Raw genomic sequence first — 15,636 nt, 5'->3', positions numbered from 1 at the left:
GCATGAGGTGAATTTGAGTCAAAAATGGTGCTCCCTCTTGGAGTCATAACTTGGACAAATCTGAACACACACACTTTATACACATATTTTTAGATTTAGTGTGAATACACCTCCAGAGGATGCCATTATTCGATTTCCATCATGAATACACATCTACTGTATAAATCCACTTATAAATCATAGAAAAAAAGACGCTCCGTAAAACTCCAGAACTTACCCGTGAAGTAGTCCAGTGATAGTTGTCTCTACATCTATGGGTATATTGCAAACAGGAACTGCTAATAGCTTATTCGCCCCCCATCCCCCCCAAAACCACTGTTTCATGGAAGTCATTATACCCCTACGCATGACATTTGACTCAAACATAGACAGATTTAATGCATATGCTATAATTGTTGCATTCACGAGGTTCTTTAAAACTGATAAAATCCTGATAAATATAAAGTTTGGAAAACATCACTTTCCTTAGCAAACCTTCACGATGTGCACTGTGAAACACCCACTACATGTTCCATTTCCTCCAAACAAGTTTCTCCACCAGGAATCTGGCCTGAAGTGCGATGGTAGAGGAACAATCGTTTTTGTTTAGAGTAAATTTTCCCTTCGAGCTACTGGCAAGGTTTTTTCGTTCTTACTGTAACTTTGAAGTGTGCTGCAGCCTCCCACAAGGTTTGGTTCACTTCACTGACTGCAGCTTTGTTCTTACACCGACATAACATTCACTGTTTCTCAGAACAACTCGAGCTGCAGTGTAACATTTGTGCAACCGACAGATGTGCGATGTAAAAGCCGGTAGTGTCGGGGTCTCTCCAGACAATGAATCCCCCCTCGTTGGGAGCAGTCGCTTCCTCCAACCTTTTGAGGTCCACATGAGAGATTTGGGACCTGTAAAGGTCCTGTGAGAGGAAAAATGACTAATACTTCATGTCGTATTCTCTCTTTTCCTCTACACCTGCCCCTCTCTCTACTCCACTTCCCTCCTCTTCATACTTCTGTTCTCACACTGTTCTATTCTGTATTCATCATCCCATGATGCATCATTGATGGATCCACGCAGCTGCAAGTAAGTCCACCTGCTTTTCACTGGCATTATCGATTCTATGAATACCAAAAAAAAAGACTTCTGCTTCACTTTTCGTTGCCTAAAAAATCTATTCCACTCCAGTTGTGTTGGTATGGATTTCTAACTTTTGAATGTCAGCTCAGTAAACAGATATTTTAAAATATCAGACTTGTTTAGTGACTTCAAATATGTGAAATATCTCCCAACATCTAGATCTATTACTAAAATGTGAACAGCTTCTGTAATGTAACACAGAGGAGCACCATAAAATACAAAAATAATAATTTAGATAACTTAATGAATGAAGTTGAGAAGGTTTGTCCTACTTTGTTTTTCACGAAAGAAATGGATCACAGTTGTAATTCATTGTAACTCACATAAATCCAAAATTTAGATTTTCAAGAAATTTTGGGAGGAATATCACTTTAAGTAGAAGAAAGTGTGATTTCACCTCCATGATGCTCGAAGACATTAAAACGGCCCAAGATGAAAAACGAGGAATAACACTCAGATGACATTTATAAATGATTTATGCCTTGAAGACATAGCATTAGTGAATAATTCATAACAATCCCCCAGAAACACTTTTTTTTAGGTAAACTAATTCAGTTTTACGTCAGTGAAATGATTCAAGCAAATTGTCTCCGCAGGGCAACACAGAAGATATACATTGATTTAAGTCTTTCATAACTTCAGAGCTACTGGATAGTTACCAGATAGTTACCAAAATGATGATGTCAGTGCTAACAAGAGCAGACTCAGCTCATTAGATCTGCTTTCCTCATTTCCATTAGCCAATATGTTTGCTCAGGCTGGGATGATACTCTTGCCCTCCCCAACACCTCTGGGTTTTTCTCCTCTGCCCTTTCAGGAGTGGATGTGTGTAATACTGATGAATCTATTCAATTCATTTAACTGTTCATGGCGATGTCAGTGCTGCAGAGGAAACTTCAGTATGTAAAGTAACTATAGTAAAAAACAATAAAAAGCATACAAGCATAACTTGCATCAAATATTCTGTCTGTGCAGTCCAACTAGACGGTTAGCTTAATGCAATGCAATGCTTTAACTTTGAACTAAATCACCATGGCAAATGCTACTTCAAAGATGGCTCACACATTATATATGTCTGCTCTTTGATATGTCAGTTTTCAAAGCAACATAAGACCAATAACATCTCTCTCAAAGTTGCCAAATAATCTTTCGAAACTGCAGGTCAAATTATCATGAGGCTACTTCTCACTTGATTTATTACCTCAGTAAACATTGTAAACATGAGTTTATGGTCTCAATCTCTAGTTTCAAGTCTTCTTCAATACAACATGATGTTCATTTAGTAAATTATGGTCCAATTTAGAGTCAAACAGACCATAAAGCAGGGCATGCTTTTCGGTGTGGCTACCTTGTGATTGACAGGTCGCTACCACGGCATTGTCTGGTCTGGGAGTTGTCCGTGTTTTCGTCTTACAACTTTAACTCTTTCACAGTGGGTTTTCAGTTCATTAAAGTTAATCGTAACCTTTTTGGTCGCCTAAAAATGTCTTGTTCAGCTTCAGCAGTGTCACTTCTGGTTGCAAAAAAACAAGGTGGCGACGGCCAAAAACCAAGATATCTTCGGAAAAAAAGCCAAACTCGAGCCTTCGAAACGGCAGTCCACAAACCAATGGGTGGCGTCACGGTGACTACGTCAACTTCTTATATACAGTCTATGAGGACAACAACTATATGCCACACAAAGTGAGCAGTCAAAGGCTAAAACTAACCAATAGGGTTCTGGTGCACTGAAAAAAATCGTCCCACATTGTGTAGCAGTGTTTACAATGATAAAGCAGTCACTTTACAGTGTCCCTTTTTAAGTGTTTAACTCACCTTGTGCCTGTTATGTCTCAAAGGGAAAGGAGAAGTTCCTGGCCATTCTGCACCGCTACATGGAGATCCACGGGACGGTGTACTATGAGACGCAGCGTCCCCCGGAGGTGCCCGCCTTCGTCAAGAACCACGGTCTGCTGCCTCAGCAGGAGCTGCAGCAGCTCCTCAGAAAGGCCAAGGTGGGAACATCACTGAGGCTTTCCAGAGCTTAGAAAATGTTCAGCGTACACAAATTCTGGCTCATAATGAAATGCTTAGTTGAAGTTTTTATGCTGAGTGTTGACCTGGATATGAGCAGCTCAGTGTATAGACTCACGATCTTCTCCTCCTTTCTATTTTCCTGTCAAGCTGTTCATCGGGTTTGGCTTCCCCTATGAAGGTCCCGCACCTTTGGAGGCCATAGCCAATGGCTGCATCTTCCTACAGCCCAAGTTTAATCCGCCTCACAGCTCTCTCAATCATGACTTCTTCAGAGGGAAGCCCACCTCCAGGAAGGTAGATTCACCCGTCTTTATCTTGGCCATCTCTGCACCTATAATAGTAAATAAATATGCATAGAGTATACAGACTTCAATTGTTGTTTTATTGTGAATATATCCCATTTATTCCTCCTCAGGTGTCCTCTCAGCATCCGTATGCAGAGCAGTATATTGGCAGGCCGCATGTCATCACTATCGACTACAATAACTCTGAAGAGTTCGATGCGACCATCCGTGAGATCATGAGGATCAATGTATGTTAAGTTATTGGTGCTTGCCATCCAAACTCAGCTCTTCTCATTCAACAACATAATGGCCTTCTAATATTGTAGTACCACAGCACACTTTACACTGCTGCATGATGATAATAATCATAGTAGTGTGCTCTTGCACGTTTTATAGTCTGCTTTGACCCACTTTAAAGCCCTCAGCCTTTAATGGAGCTCTTAATCATGGCCTCCTGCATTACAGCAAAATGCTTAGCTGGCTCCCTCTCCGCTCTCCGCGCTGCTAATTGCTTGAGATATTGAGCGGCTCAGTAGGTAAACTGCGCCCCCCACACCTGGGTTTAAATGGCAACCTTCCAGAGGCCAGCCCCACAGGCCGTAAGTATTGTCCGCAGCAGATCATATTAATCAATCACGCTGCGCTCAATCTGTCGCCAGAACAACACCGAGTCGCAGCCAAAGCCCCTCGCGGTGCCAAGATGCATGTGTGCCTCTACCTGCCAGGTGTGTTAAATAGACCTTGTGTTTCCTGCTGATAGAGGCAAAATTAAGTACCAGTTGTTGCGCTTGGTAAGTGCTTAAAAAGTGGATCCTGGGGGAAGGAAAAACAAGGCTAATCACAAAGGCTGACTGGGCAAGTTTAATCTAAGATTTAAAAGATTAAATGAAAGTAAGGGCAGCTTCATTTCCCATGATCTTCACTCACATACCTGATATGTACATATGTATTTGATCTAGACACAGTTGAAAAAAAGTGCACATCATTTGTCATTGTGGTTGATTGATAAATTATCACTAGTAAAGATAAAATACTACTAAATACTAGAGCATAAAAAAGTGTGACATTTTGGGAGAGACCCTTGTTTGCTTTTTTTTACTGAGGGTAAGATGAGAAGATTGATTGATACACCTCATACGTACGCAACCGCTAGCCTGGCTCTGTGCATCCGCCTACAGGGCTGAAAACACCGAGACACATGGCTAGAAATGCATCACCCGCAAAACCATTGTTTTCCTATTGTAGGGAGCGCCTGGCCTGCGCTCTTCTCTTCGCTGCATGTCTTGTTTTTTTTTGTGTTTTTTAGACGTGCATAAAACTTTATCCTCAACTTTTCAGCACCAGGCGCGGAGTCGCACCGCTCGTCAACGTCCCAGCGCTCATCAATGTCCCACTTGGCTACTGTGTAGGCTACTGTCTTTGAGAGAGAGAGAGACCACATTTTCCCGTTAATCACATTTGATCACCCGGTTGCAAGCACACAGCCCCGCTCCACAGGCGCACCGCTGTTTCGCACGACGCGCTTTGCCAAGGCGTTTTTGAAACAACCGCACCTGTAGCGACGTGTCTCAGTGTGATCAGCCCCCTACCAGCACCTCTAAAGCTCACTAATTAACACGTTGTACAGTATGTTGGACAGTATGGTAACTTCCTGCCTCCGCTGGTTGCCTGGCAACTGGTCACTTGGGTTACACTTTGGTGTTTGTACTAATTAAACAAAGAAGATATAACGTGTTAATTAGTGAGCTTTAGAGGTGCTGGTAGGTGGATTTTATTACCTTCAGACAGAGCCAGGCTAGCTGTTTCCAGTCTTTGTGCTAAGCTAAGCTAACGGACTGCTGGCTGTAGCTTCATATTTACTGCACAAACATGAGAAAGGTGTCGATTTCCTCATCTAACTCTTGGTAAAACAGCAAATAAGTACATTTCCCAAAATGATGAACCATTCCTTTAACTTATTTAGCATTTGGATAATAGGAGTTCAGCATATGTAATGCAATATTTAAGTTTAATGAGATACGTTGTTACAGTATATATATTCAAAGCTCAGCTTCTTAACTTAACACATTTTTAAGATACGGTTTGTTCGTAGTTGCTGCTGCTCATGTTGTTGATATTAGATATAGCTTCTTCTATCAGCGAGCTCAAGAGCTGCCTGCTGGTCTGACACACTGTTGCCTCAGATTTTAATGGCACCATGGCAACAGTGCATGATGGAAATGAGGAAACAGGCAGCGGATAAAGAAGCACTAAAAAAATGTTTGAGACACCTGCTCGGTCTTACCCACCAGCTGAGTTTGTGTCCCTTTTTTCTGGACATGGCTGCACCCAGCATAACTCACCTCACGAGCGTAGAAGACGTTTCATTTTATCGTCACTGATGATGGCATGAAATAATGAATGTTGCTCACGTATTTTTGTGGCCAAGCAATGCAATCAGTTTAGGTATACGAATTGCACAGTCATTTTACAAATGTTTTCCGTTGCTGAATTCAAATCACCCTCTATGAAGCATTTTTCTCCCTCTCCCTCTCAGATTCTATTATATAAAGATGCCCGAAAGGCAAATTGCATTGCGGAATATCTGATGAAGTGCCAGATACATTTCATTAAACTCAGATGAAATAAAGTAATAAGAGAGTGCTAAAAGCAACACAACACTAAAAGGAACCATTTATCAATTTGAAAAGCCTGAGTGCTTTAGTGGCCTGATAGTAAACAATAAGATCTCACTTTAGCTGCATTCATTGTGCATTTCACATTCTGCACCGAGGATCCTGACAGAATGTGTCCTGGTATATTTAAAAATTATTGATGTCATCAAAATAGAGTAGGTTTCAAAATGCAGCTATTACAGTAATATAAACCTCCTTGTAGTCTTTTTTCTACACCACCGTCAAAAGTGTGTCCTCCCGTTGGCGTGTTCTCTACGACACTGTGAGCATAAAGCACTAGAAAGAAAAGGAAAAGCTATTGATCAGTGTTTCTGTGATTTTGAATCCACTTCCTGTCGTCAAAGAGTCACACAATGAGTGACAGGCCTTAACAGCGACACTGATAACTGCACCCAAAGGACCCCAAAATGCACAGAAACATCAGCCCCCTCACCACTGGATGACCTGTGGTCCGCTGTCACTTTAATCCGTTGTTTGACGTATTGATGTAGTCGTCACTAAAAATAATGAAATCAATTTTCAAAGCTGTCACCTGTGATGTATTAGGTCATTGATTTTAATGTGTGGCTTGTGGCATGATATAAGCCTCTCACAATTACGCTAATGAATATGTCAGCTTTGATTAACTATCAGATGCTCTGTTCCTGTAATTACAGTGGCTCGGTTCTGTGGACGCACACACACATACACACACACACACATGCACAGACACACTCTTCCCCCACTGTTTCTTCATCTGTGTGCACACCTGTGTTTGCAGGTGGAGCCCTTCCTGCCCTACGAGTACACCTGTGAGGGGATGCTTGAAAGAGTTCACGCCTACGTCCAGAATCAGGTGGGTCTCAGATCTCAGCCGAATCAGCAGGCATGCTGGGTAAGGTCAAAATCATGTAATATAAGTTATTTGTAGGTGCATGTGTTGCCTCCCAACAGATCAGGTTGGTTGCAGTTTATTGGTGTGAACAGATCATAGAAATAGAAACGAGATGAATTGTTCAGCTACTTGTGTCTGACTCAACTACTGTAGCTGTTGCATGTGGTAACACCCTCGAGTAACCTGTGTTTATAATAGACTAGTGCAGTGCAGTAAATGTCACTGAAACTATTTCAGCTTAGTTAATAAATAATTAGGGCTGTCTAACTTACTGTAACACGTTAACGCAAACTCGTTTTAACGTTAAACTCTGTTTTTTTTAACGCATTAACGCAACTTGCGATTTTTAGGGTTGTAGCGGGCTCCGTTTTAAAGCTAGAGTGAAGATACTGGCATCATATGAAACTAAAAAAACTGATGAATCAATTGGTATCAACCATGTCATACTAGCTTGTATAGGAGGACACTAAATAACGCTCCAAACTTTGGCTACATTTTGGTGAGGAAAAACTGGCATGGCCATTTTCAAAGGGGTCCCTTGACTTCAGACCTCAAGATATGTGAATGAAAATAGGTTCTATGGGTACCCACGAGTCTCCCCTTTACAGACATGCCCACTTTATGATAATCACATGCAGTTTGAGGAAAGTCATAGTCAAGTCAGCACACTGACACACTGACAGCTGTTGTTGCCTGTTGGGCTGCAGTTTGCTATGTTATGAGTTGAGCATCTTTTTTATGCTAAATGCAGTACCTGAGAGGGTTTCTGGACAATATCTGTCATTGTTTTGTGTTGTTAATTAATTTCCAATAATAAATATATACATACATTTGCATAAAGCAATTATATTTACTCACTCCCATGTTGATAAGAGTACATGACAAATCACCCTTTTTGAACAGATAAAAAATGCGTGATTAATTTGCAATTAATCATGATTAACTATGGACAATCGTGTGATTAATCATTATTAAATATTTGAATCGATTGACAGCCCTATAAATAATAATAATATTTTACTGTAGTTGAAATTATAATTACGCTATAGCTTAATACAGTATAGTGCAGTTTACAAGCACAGTCACGTCAGTAGTGCAGATAAGTTACTTAGCCACAGCTTTGCAGTGGTTTCAGTGCATTTCTAAAATTTGAACGGGCCTGAAAATAAACTGTAGGCTATCAATGCCTAATGTAACAATAAATATTAACAATAACAAATAACAATATTAAATCCCCTTTACGGTACCATGTGGAGTTTTCCGCTAAACAAACAAAAGTTTCTATTTACATTCAGCGTTTCTCACCACGACGCATTGTGTGTTTCCCTTGAGGTCTGGCAGACGTGTTGAATGCCTTTTTACATCCTTTGTGCCCTGCAGTTAGTTTTTTTTTTCTTGCACCTGAGTATCTTTGCCTGGATGTGCTCTTTCTTCCTCATTAAACATTTGCAAAGCCTGGTTCGTCTTAAAAGTTTGAAACCTGCATTGCTTTCATCCATGTTTACTAGTCAGTGGAATGGCTGGAACACATATCGCCTCACATAAGAACAAACAAAACAGGGACCCACACATAGAAACATTGCTCCATACTGTAGGCTTAATAGTGGCCAGAAACTCCACAGGGACCCTTTAAAGTATATGTTGCATTTGTTACAACAAATATAAGCAAACACATGAAACAAATGTAGATAGCTGACCACAATAGCTACAAATGGAAGCTGTGATTTAGACGCTGTCATATTCTGTCATATACAGTACATACATATCTGTCATATTTTAGCAAAAATACAGGTGTTTGTAATGTACTGTGCTGAGCATATGTACGCATGTGGAGACACACATTAAACCAGGCTGTTCTCATACACCGTTCGTAGCTATACCTACGAAAAGTAATGCACTGTAATTTGTATATAACCTACATAATAATAATAATACGTAACTTCCGTAGTTATTTTAACCCAAACCACAATCTTTTCCTAAACCTAACTAAGTAGTTTGGTTGCCTAAACCTAATCAAGTTGTTTCCTGTGAAGACGGAAGTTTATTTTGAAAAGAGTGTATGTACATAATGAGCGGAAATTGACACATGTTGCTAAACATTCGTGGGAAAAGGCACGAAAAATGAGGAATAACTTTTCATAAGATATCATACAAACCATTGTATGAGGAGACGTAGATTATATATAGGAGTGGCATGAGGAGATTCTTTGGCTTGCGTACTTTTCTTCAGCTGACACAGGGTCACTCAAACTTAACGTTGAGTATTCATTTATATAATTTGTGACTGATTGATCTGCAGTTTTAGCACAGATTATTTAACCCTTAGAAAAAACAATTAATTGTCTCAAATTACTGAAACAGCTGTTCTAGCCCAGATGTACTGGCTTTGCTTCCTTAGACTCTTTCTAGTGTGGACCAGACACTTCATGTGGAACCGGGTGAACACATGTGTCACTCCTGACTCTCCTGGCCTTCTCCTCAAATCAATTTTCAGTTTCTCCATTTCAATAACATGTTTTGATGGTAGTCAACACAATACAAGGGTAGAATATGAATGGGGGAAGGAAGTAATGACATTTAAGCACCATGGACCTGTGCTCATGAGGTCAGTCTTGATTGTGAGTCTCCTCAGCTTCTTTGTTGACAGGAGAGGGGAATTAATTGGCTGTGGCATGTCGGATCCTTGTTCTTGAGCCAATCCATTTATTTTCTCAAGTGTTTGTGATTCATTTTTAGTCGTTTATCATTTGTCATCTCTTGGAACAGATGCACACACCGCACCTGCTTAAATGTGCGGTGGTGTCTGATTTGATTTCAGCCTGTGTTGGGAGGAATTCAAACAAAGGTTTTCACAAGTTCCAAGAAATGTTGGATTAAATGACTGATGATAATAGCTTTAAGAACTGAAACGGCAACTGTATTTTTACAACTGCACAAGGTCTCCTCTCATTAAAGCATTCATATGTCCATTATATTAAACTATTTTATTTAAGAAGTTCCCTTTCTGGGATTTCTTCGCCACAGTATTTATTCCCCCGGCTACACTTCCTGGGTCAGATATTAAATTCTTTGCAGGCGGCAGCTCCAAGCGTAATAGACTAACGCGGTGACTAATATTTCTTAATGATGGTCCTCGAGGAAGGTGATGAAAGACAAAAGTAATGCTCATACATAAATATGGACTTATTATCCAACCTTTTACGCACATCAAAATGAGAATTCATCAATAATTAAGATATGATGATATTGTTCATTTTACTGAAATCCAGGGTGAGTACTCAGACAGTAGTACAACCAAAAATAAAATACACACACACACACGTATACACGCACACACACACACACACACACACACACACACACACACACACACACACACACACACACACACACACACAGACACACAGACACACATTTCTGTACGGTCTATTTACAGATGTTGTCCTCTGGTTCATCCATCATGTTGTGATAGTTGGTATAGTGTCTGACAGTGACAGGTTAAAGAAATGTGTTAGCCTCTGCTCTGACACCATCTCTTCCCAGGCTCTCACACACACGCATACGCATACTCAATGTGCTGTGACTGACTGAGACTGTGACCGTCCTCCTGGCATGTACATTGTCAGCCTCCCAACAGACTCTCCTCCCTCTCTTTTCTTCCACTCTTCTTAACCTTCTCTTCCACCATTTCCAACTTTTCCAATTTGATTTCTAACTTCTCAAGACACATACAACTCCTCGTTTTTTTTCTACCGTCTGGCTGACTGTCGCCCTCGTTATCTCCCACAATGACTTCCTCTCACCTCCAGCCACTGGCAGAGCTCCAGTCCCACTCTAACCCTTATACAACCCACTCTTATGGCAGCTCAGTCTCTTCCCCGGTAAACATTTCACACTTCTACCTGTCCTATTAGCATTTGTTTTTGTTGTGTCCTTATAACTGGGGAGAGAGCATTCAACTGAAAAATCACTTGATGGACATTTCTCGTTTGGTGGAGGTCAAACACACATTTAGAGAGGAAAGAGACAGAGATGTTTGTGGAAAACAATTAGCGAGGACGATTTGTCGTGACGGGCTGTGGGTGTGTCATCCATTGGCATGTAGTGGTACAGAATGACAATGACCAGCTGTCCCTCACAGCAGGAGATTGATCCAACTAGACAAACATAAATCTGAGATACGTGATTGGATGAACATGAAACCTGCCGATGATGTCACCATTCCCCAGTATATGACAGATCGACATTAAATGGTGGCTCCAGTGAAATGGGATAAATGCTAATAGCCGATGTAAAAGCTTGATTTATTATTATAGTGGGTGTAGCAGGGTCCTACTGACCCATATCTATGAGGATGATAACCACTGATAAGGCACATTTAATAATCTGATAGCAGTCTAGTCGGCTGGACTCATAGTGTTATCAAAAAGACATCATTATAAAGTTGCTATAATCACATACAGTATAGATGTATATGCCTGGGTTAATGATTACCAGAGAAAATAAAACTAAGAATTCTGGGAATTTTCTCACAAGCTCCAAATACAAAACCAAATACATGCACACATAGAAATAAACTGGATGAATAAAAAAAAACAGTATAATTACAAATAGTAGCATCTCCACACACCCCTGCTATCCATATCTGCCTCTTAACCTTGCCCCTTTCCATGCCTCGTTACATTCTTGATGAGCTGTACTGTATGAATGTGTGTTAGTGTGTGTGTGTGTCACAGATGTTGTCTGTGTTTAGGAGTGGAAATGCAGCAGAGATGGAGAGATTGGAAGCATAGTTATTGCCTGCGGGCGCTGGGAGCCTGTTTTAATAAAGGGGTCTGGAGGCCAGTGGGACATGTCAGAGAAATGTTATTACCTAGGTCTTATGAATAGTCCCAGCTGGAGGGGGAATCTAATCAGGGCTCTCACCAGAGTCTAATTCTGCCTCCAAACCATCATTTGTTATTGGGTGGCATAACTGTATTCATATCATTTCCTGGAAGATTGACGAGGACTTGTCAGCTCTGATAATCACCTTTTGTATCGTAACGGTTCTTTTATTATTTCCTCCATCAGCTGTCCAGACGCATGTGTTGCAGAGCTGAATGTGTAATTTGTCGCTGCTCTGTAGTGGAGTGTCGAGTTTATTTTAGCTGACGGGTCAAAGTGTTAACAATATAACACTGAACATATTACTGATCTGGGTCACTTTATCTTTGCACCTGCAGGACTTTTGTTCCCCTGAAGCTCCGTTTCCTCCGGTAAACTCGTCTTGGCTGAGCGGCCCCGCCAGTCCTTTCATCCTCCTGGCCAACTCCAGCATCCTAACATGGGCCTCCAACGCCAGCTCCTACACATCCTGGCCACCGCTCAGCGCGCTGCGCCTTCTGGCTTCGCTGGAGGGCCAGTCGTGTGTGACGGCGTGCCAGAGTGCAGGACTCATCTGCGAACCTGCCTTGTATCGCTTCATCAACATTAAGGAGGCCTTCAGCGCGTAAGATGACGGATGATTTGTTAATTCACTACGCACAATTTGGCACAGTTTTTTCATTTGCTCCTATCTATGCATATAGAAAAATAACACTGCACTGAATTTTAATTAATCAGAATGTATCGGAGTAAAAAATATCTTTTTAGACAAAATAGTTGAGATTTTGAAATGCTTTAAATGATCTTTGGATGTACATTTGCATTTTAACTTCATACACATGATTTTGATATACATTGACCCTTTTCCAATACAAAATGAAACTCGCTGTTGCGACGCACAAGCGTTCTCAGGCGCCTATTTTTCAGGGCGCAACAGCTGCGCCCCGAGAAGAACACAGTTCAACATTTGGAACGCTGCAGCGTGCACCACATGTCATGTGATGAGGAGCAACCAATCACAGCCGGCAGATAACTTTTCTTTCTCCCGTAAATCTCAGTCTATGGTAAATATGGAGGAGAAGTTAATAATTTTAGGGTACGGTTACCCAGATCTTTATGATCTGTCCCACGGACTATTTTACCTAAGGGATTTATGGTGCTGGAAATCCATTTATCTTTGTTTTGACTTTGTTTAGTTTAATCAGTGAGGCTTTTACTGCTATATTACCGCAACTTCATTATCGTCATCGCAGCACGAAGGTTTTGGTTGCTTAGTAACTACTGCATCAGTAGTGCAGCCACCGAAGCACCTTGGCACGGCTGGCGTTTTCCACGCATTTTTAGATGCAACATGTGTAGCGGCTCCTAAAGGTGCTGTATGTGAGATTGGGAGCATTTCTATTGCCTCCGCATGGCTCTCAACATGGTGACAACTGAGCCGGCGGCTCGTAACTAACGGTGCTAAGAGCGCTAACAGTGAAAACAACAGCAGCAGTGCTGACAGAGCTAAGTGTGTTAACCCTTGGGGGGAACCGCAGGGTGGGCGCTACGCTCCCGCAATGTCGGGACGGCGTTATCAACTGTTACCGCCGTATGAGAGCAGTGGAGAGTGGCGGCCATGAGCTAGTCAGTTGGGCACGCTCACATGCACAAACATGCACTTAAAGCATGTGCGGTCGGCCCGGCGATGTCAACAAAATGTGGAGAAGCTCAGATTACAACACATAGAGGGAGAGCGACTTCATTCTCTGCTCAGGTAGACATTAGTCCTCTATATCTTTACATAACAAATAGTTGTTTGCTGCTATAATAATGCTCTGGATATCGTATAGAGAACTTTTAAACTGTGTTCTTGCCCAATGCACCATCCATACTATTGACTACGTCTTGATTAATTTGAACTTCTTGAAATGCTCATTCTGCAAAACAATAAATTGGACTAACTAAGTTTCCCTCTCCACAGAGTCACGGCTCATTTGCACTTCAAAATGATGCAGCAGCACAAACTACAGAAGAAGACACTAGCTCACCCTTTCCCTGTCATATCTCCCTTCATTCCTTGAGGCTCGAGATGCAGCCCTGTCACATTAATATGAATTATATTAGTGTGATTTATTAGTGGAATAATAATGTATAACCTTTAAGTTGCATCCTAATCTGTGCCCTCCTCCTTACCTCCCCTGTGTCTGTTTCCAGGCTGGACCTCCAGTGTGACGGGGTGGAGTCCGAGACGAACCACCTCTTCCCTGCCTTCTCAGCAGAGCACGCCGAATGTGGCCTGCAGCAGGATCCGCTGCTGTTCAGCTGTGCCGGCTCCAGTGCCAAATACCAGCGCCTTTGCCCCTGCAGAGACTATCGTAACGGGCAGGTGGCGCTGTGCAGAGACTGCCTATGACCAGAGGAGGATCTGTGGATGGAGACTTTTTTCTAACCGAAGAAAGGAGAGTCTACGGTGAAATGCTGTATTACATAAACTCTACTCCTTTACCTCTGAACAAGGACTGGCTGCCAAAATTGTAAGATGGTTTTACCTCTCAGGGAACTGCATGATTGTACTTTGAATGTGGTGGGTTTGAAGCCTCAGTTTAAAGGTTTACATGGCTGCATTAGGACCACAGTCTTTACAAAGGTCACAATGAAACGTGTCATTTGATGGATCAGTTAGATTAGTAAAGAAATCATGAGCAATCAAAAGGAAAGCTTTGATAAAAAAAAGAAAAAATATTGCAAATGCTTGAACTTCACAAGTGTGTTTACTCCGTGTTGTGTGAATACCTACAGTATCATAGTGGAGTTTGGATATTTGTACTAGATGCACCCAAAGCCATTTACACCATGTTGAGATGTACTATTTTACATGTCCTGTAATGAATATATTTGTACATAAGTGTTGTTTTAATAAAATACAGGGAGAAAAAACAGTTTGGGCATGGGTGGGAATTATTATAATGAATAATTAATTTGCTTTTAGATTGTAAAATTCTTTCTAAGTTATAAGATATCATCAATCTTTTATGGACAATTTCACAAAGCAAAGTGTGGGTAAATATCCTAATTACTTCCTTCAGATTGTGATTTATGTGCAGAGCTGGCTCAGACTCATTTGTTTATAAAGCAGTCTTCGGATACAAGGTGACAATTCTTCAGCATCGTTTTTACTCCAGCCCTTATAGAAATTAATATTGTGTTGTCTTTTGTACATAAACATATACTTTCTTTAACAGCAGAAGCAACTGTGAGAATTACAGAGGCAGACACCAACCTTCTATACAGAGATGAGCTGCAGCATCACTGAGTGACTGATGTCTGGTAGCAGCTGATAAAATTACTACATTACTGTTGGAAGGCAGATAGGGGCACAAGGTTTAAAGTATAGGTTCACATTTGATCAAATATATCTGAAAGGATGGTGAAAGGTGTTTTCGTCTTCTGGGCCTTTTACACAGAACGCGATTTGCGCTGCGTTCGCTTGGTGGGTTCAGTGCACATCACATCCGTTGATGCGCAGCGAAAAGCCATTGGAAATAATGAACACAGTGGTACCATTTCACAGTGTGCTTTAACTTCATGAAAGTTATATGTAACATTTTGGTCACCTAAAAATGTCTTATGTAGAGCTACAGGAATGAGTACTAAAACTGGAAATGAGTTAGCATGCCGGTTCCCTCATCTGGAAGTCAATGGGGTTTTTTAATGGATTTTTAGTTTGATGCCTGAAATAAGGTCTGCGGTTAACACAAGCTGAAGAGATTTTAACGTTTTGTTCTCAGATAAAAAATAAATCAATAAATATCCCACTTGTGA

The 15,636-nt window shown here is 41.2% G+C and overlaps 1 protein-coding gene across 1 annotated transcript in view; it reads left to right on the top strand.

Annotated features, from left to right (window-relative positions):
• Window positions 1–15,362, top strand: part of mgat5b (alpha-1,6-mannosylglycoprotein 6-beta-N-acetylglucosaminyltransferase B) — a 66,441-nt gene extending 51,079 nt beyond the window's left edge. The window contains exons 12-18 of the mRNA XM_074655226.1: window positions 1,058–1,063; window positions 2,956–3,111; window positions 3,281–3,427; window positions 3,549–3,665; window positions 6,853–6,927; window positions 12,192–12,457; window positions 14,029–15,362. Of these exons, the coding sequence (XP_074511327.1) occupies window positions 1,058–1,063; window positions 2,956–3,111; window positions 3,281–3,427; window positions 3,549–3,665; window positions 6,853–6,927; window positions 12,192–12,457; window positions 14,029–14,227 (966 nt within the window). The 3' untranslated portion in view covers window positions 14,228–15,362. The remainder of the gene's footprint in view (window positions 1–1,057; window positions 1,064–2,955; window positions 3,112–3,280; window positions 3,428–3,548; window positions 3,666–6,852; window positions 6,928–12,191; window positions 12,458–14,028) is intronic.
• The last annotated feature ends 274 nt before the right edge of the window (window positions 15,363–15,636 follow it).

Source organism: Sebastes fasciatus, chromosome 13, assembly GCF_043250625.1.
Source record: "Sebastes fasciatus isolate fSebFas1 chromosome 13, fSebFas1.pri, whole genome shotgun sequence".
Taxonomy (NCBI): Eukaryota; Metazoa; Chordata; class Actinopteri; order Perciformes; family Sebastidae; genus Sebastes; species Sebastes fasciatus.
The sequence above is the reverse complement of the archived record's forward strand: the minus strand, read 5'-3'. Positions and strand labels throughout refer to the sequence as shown.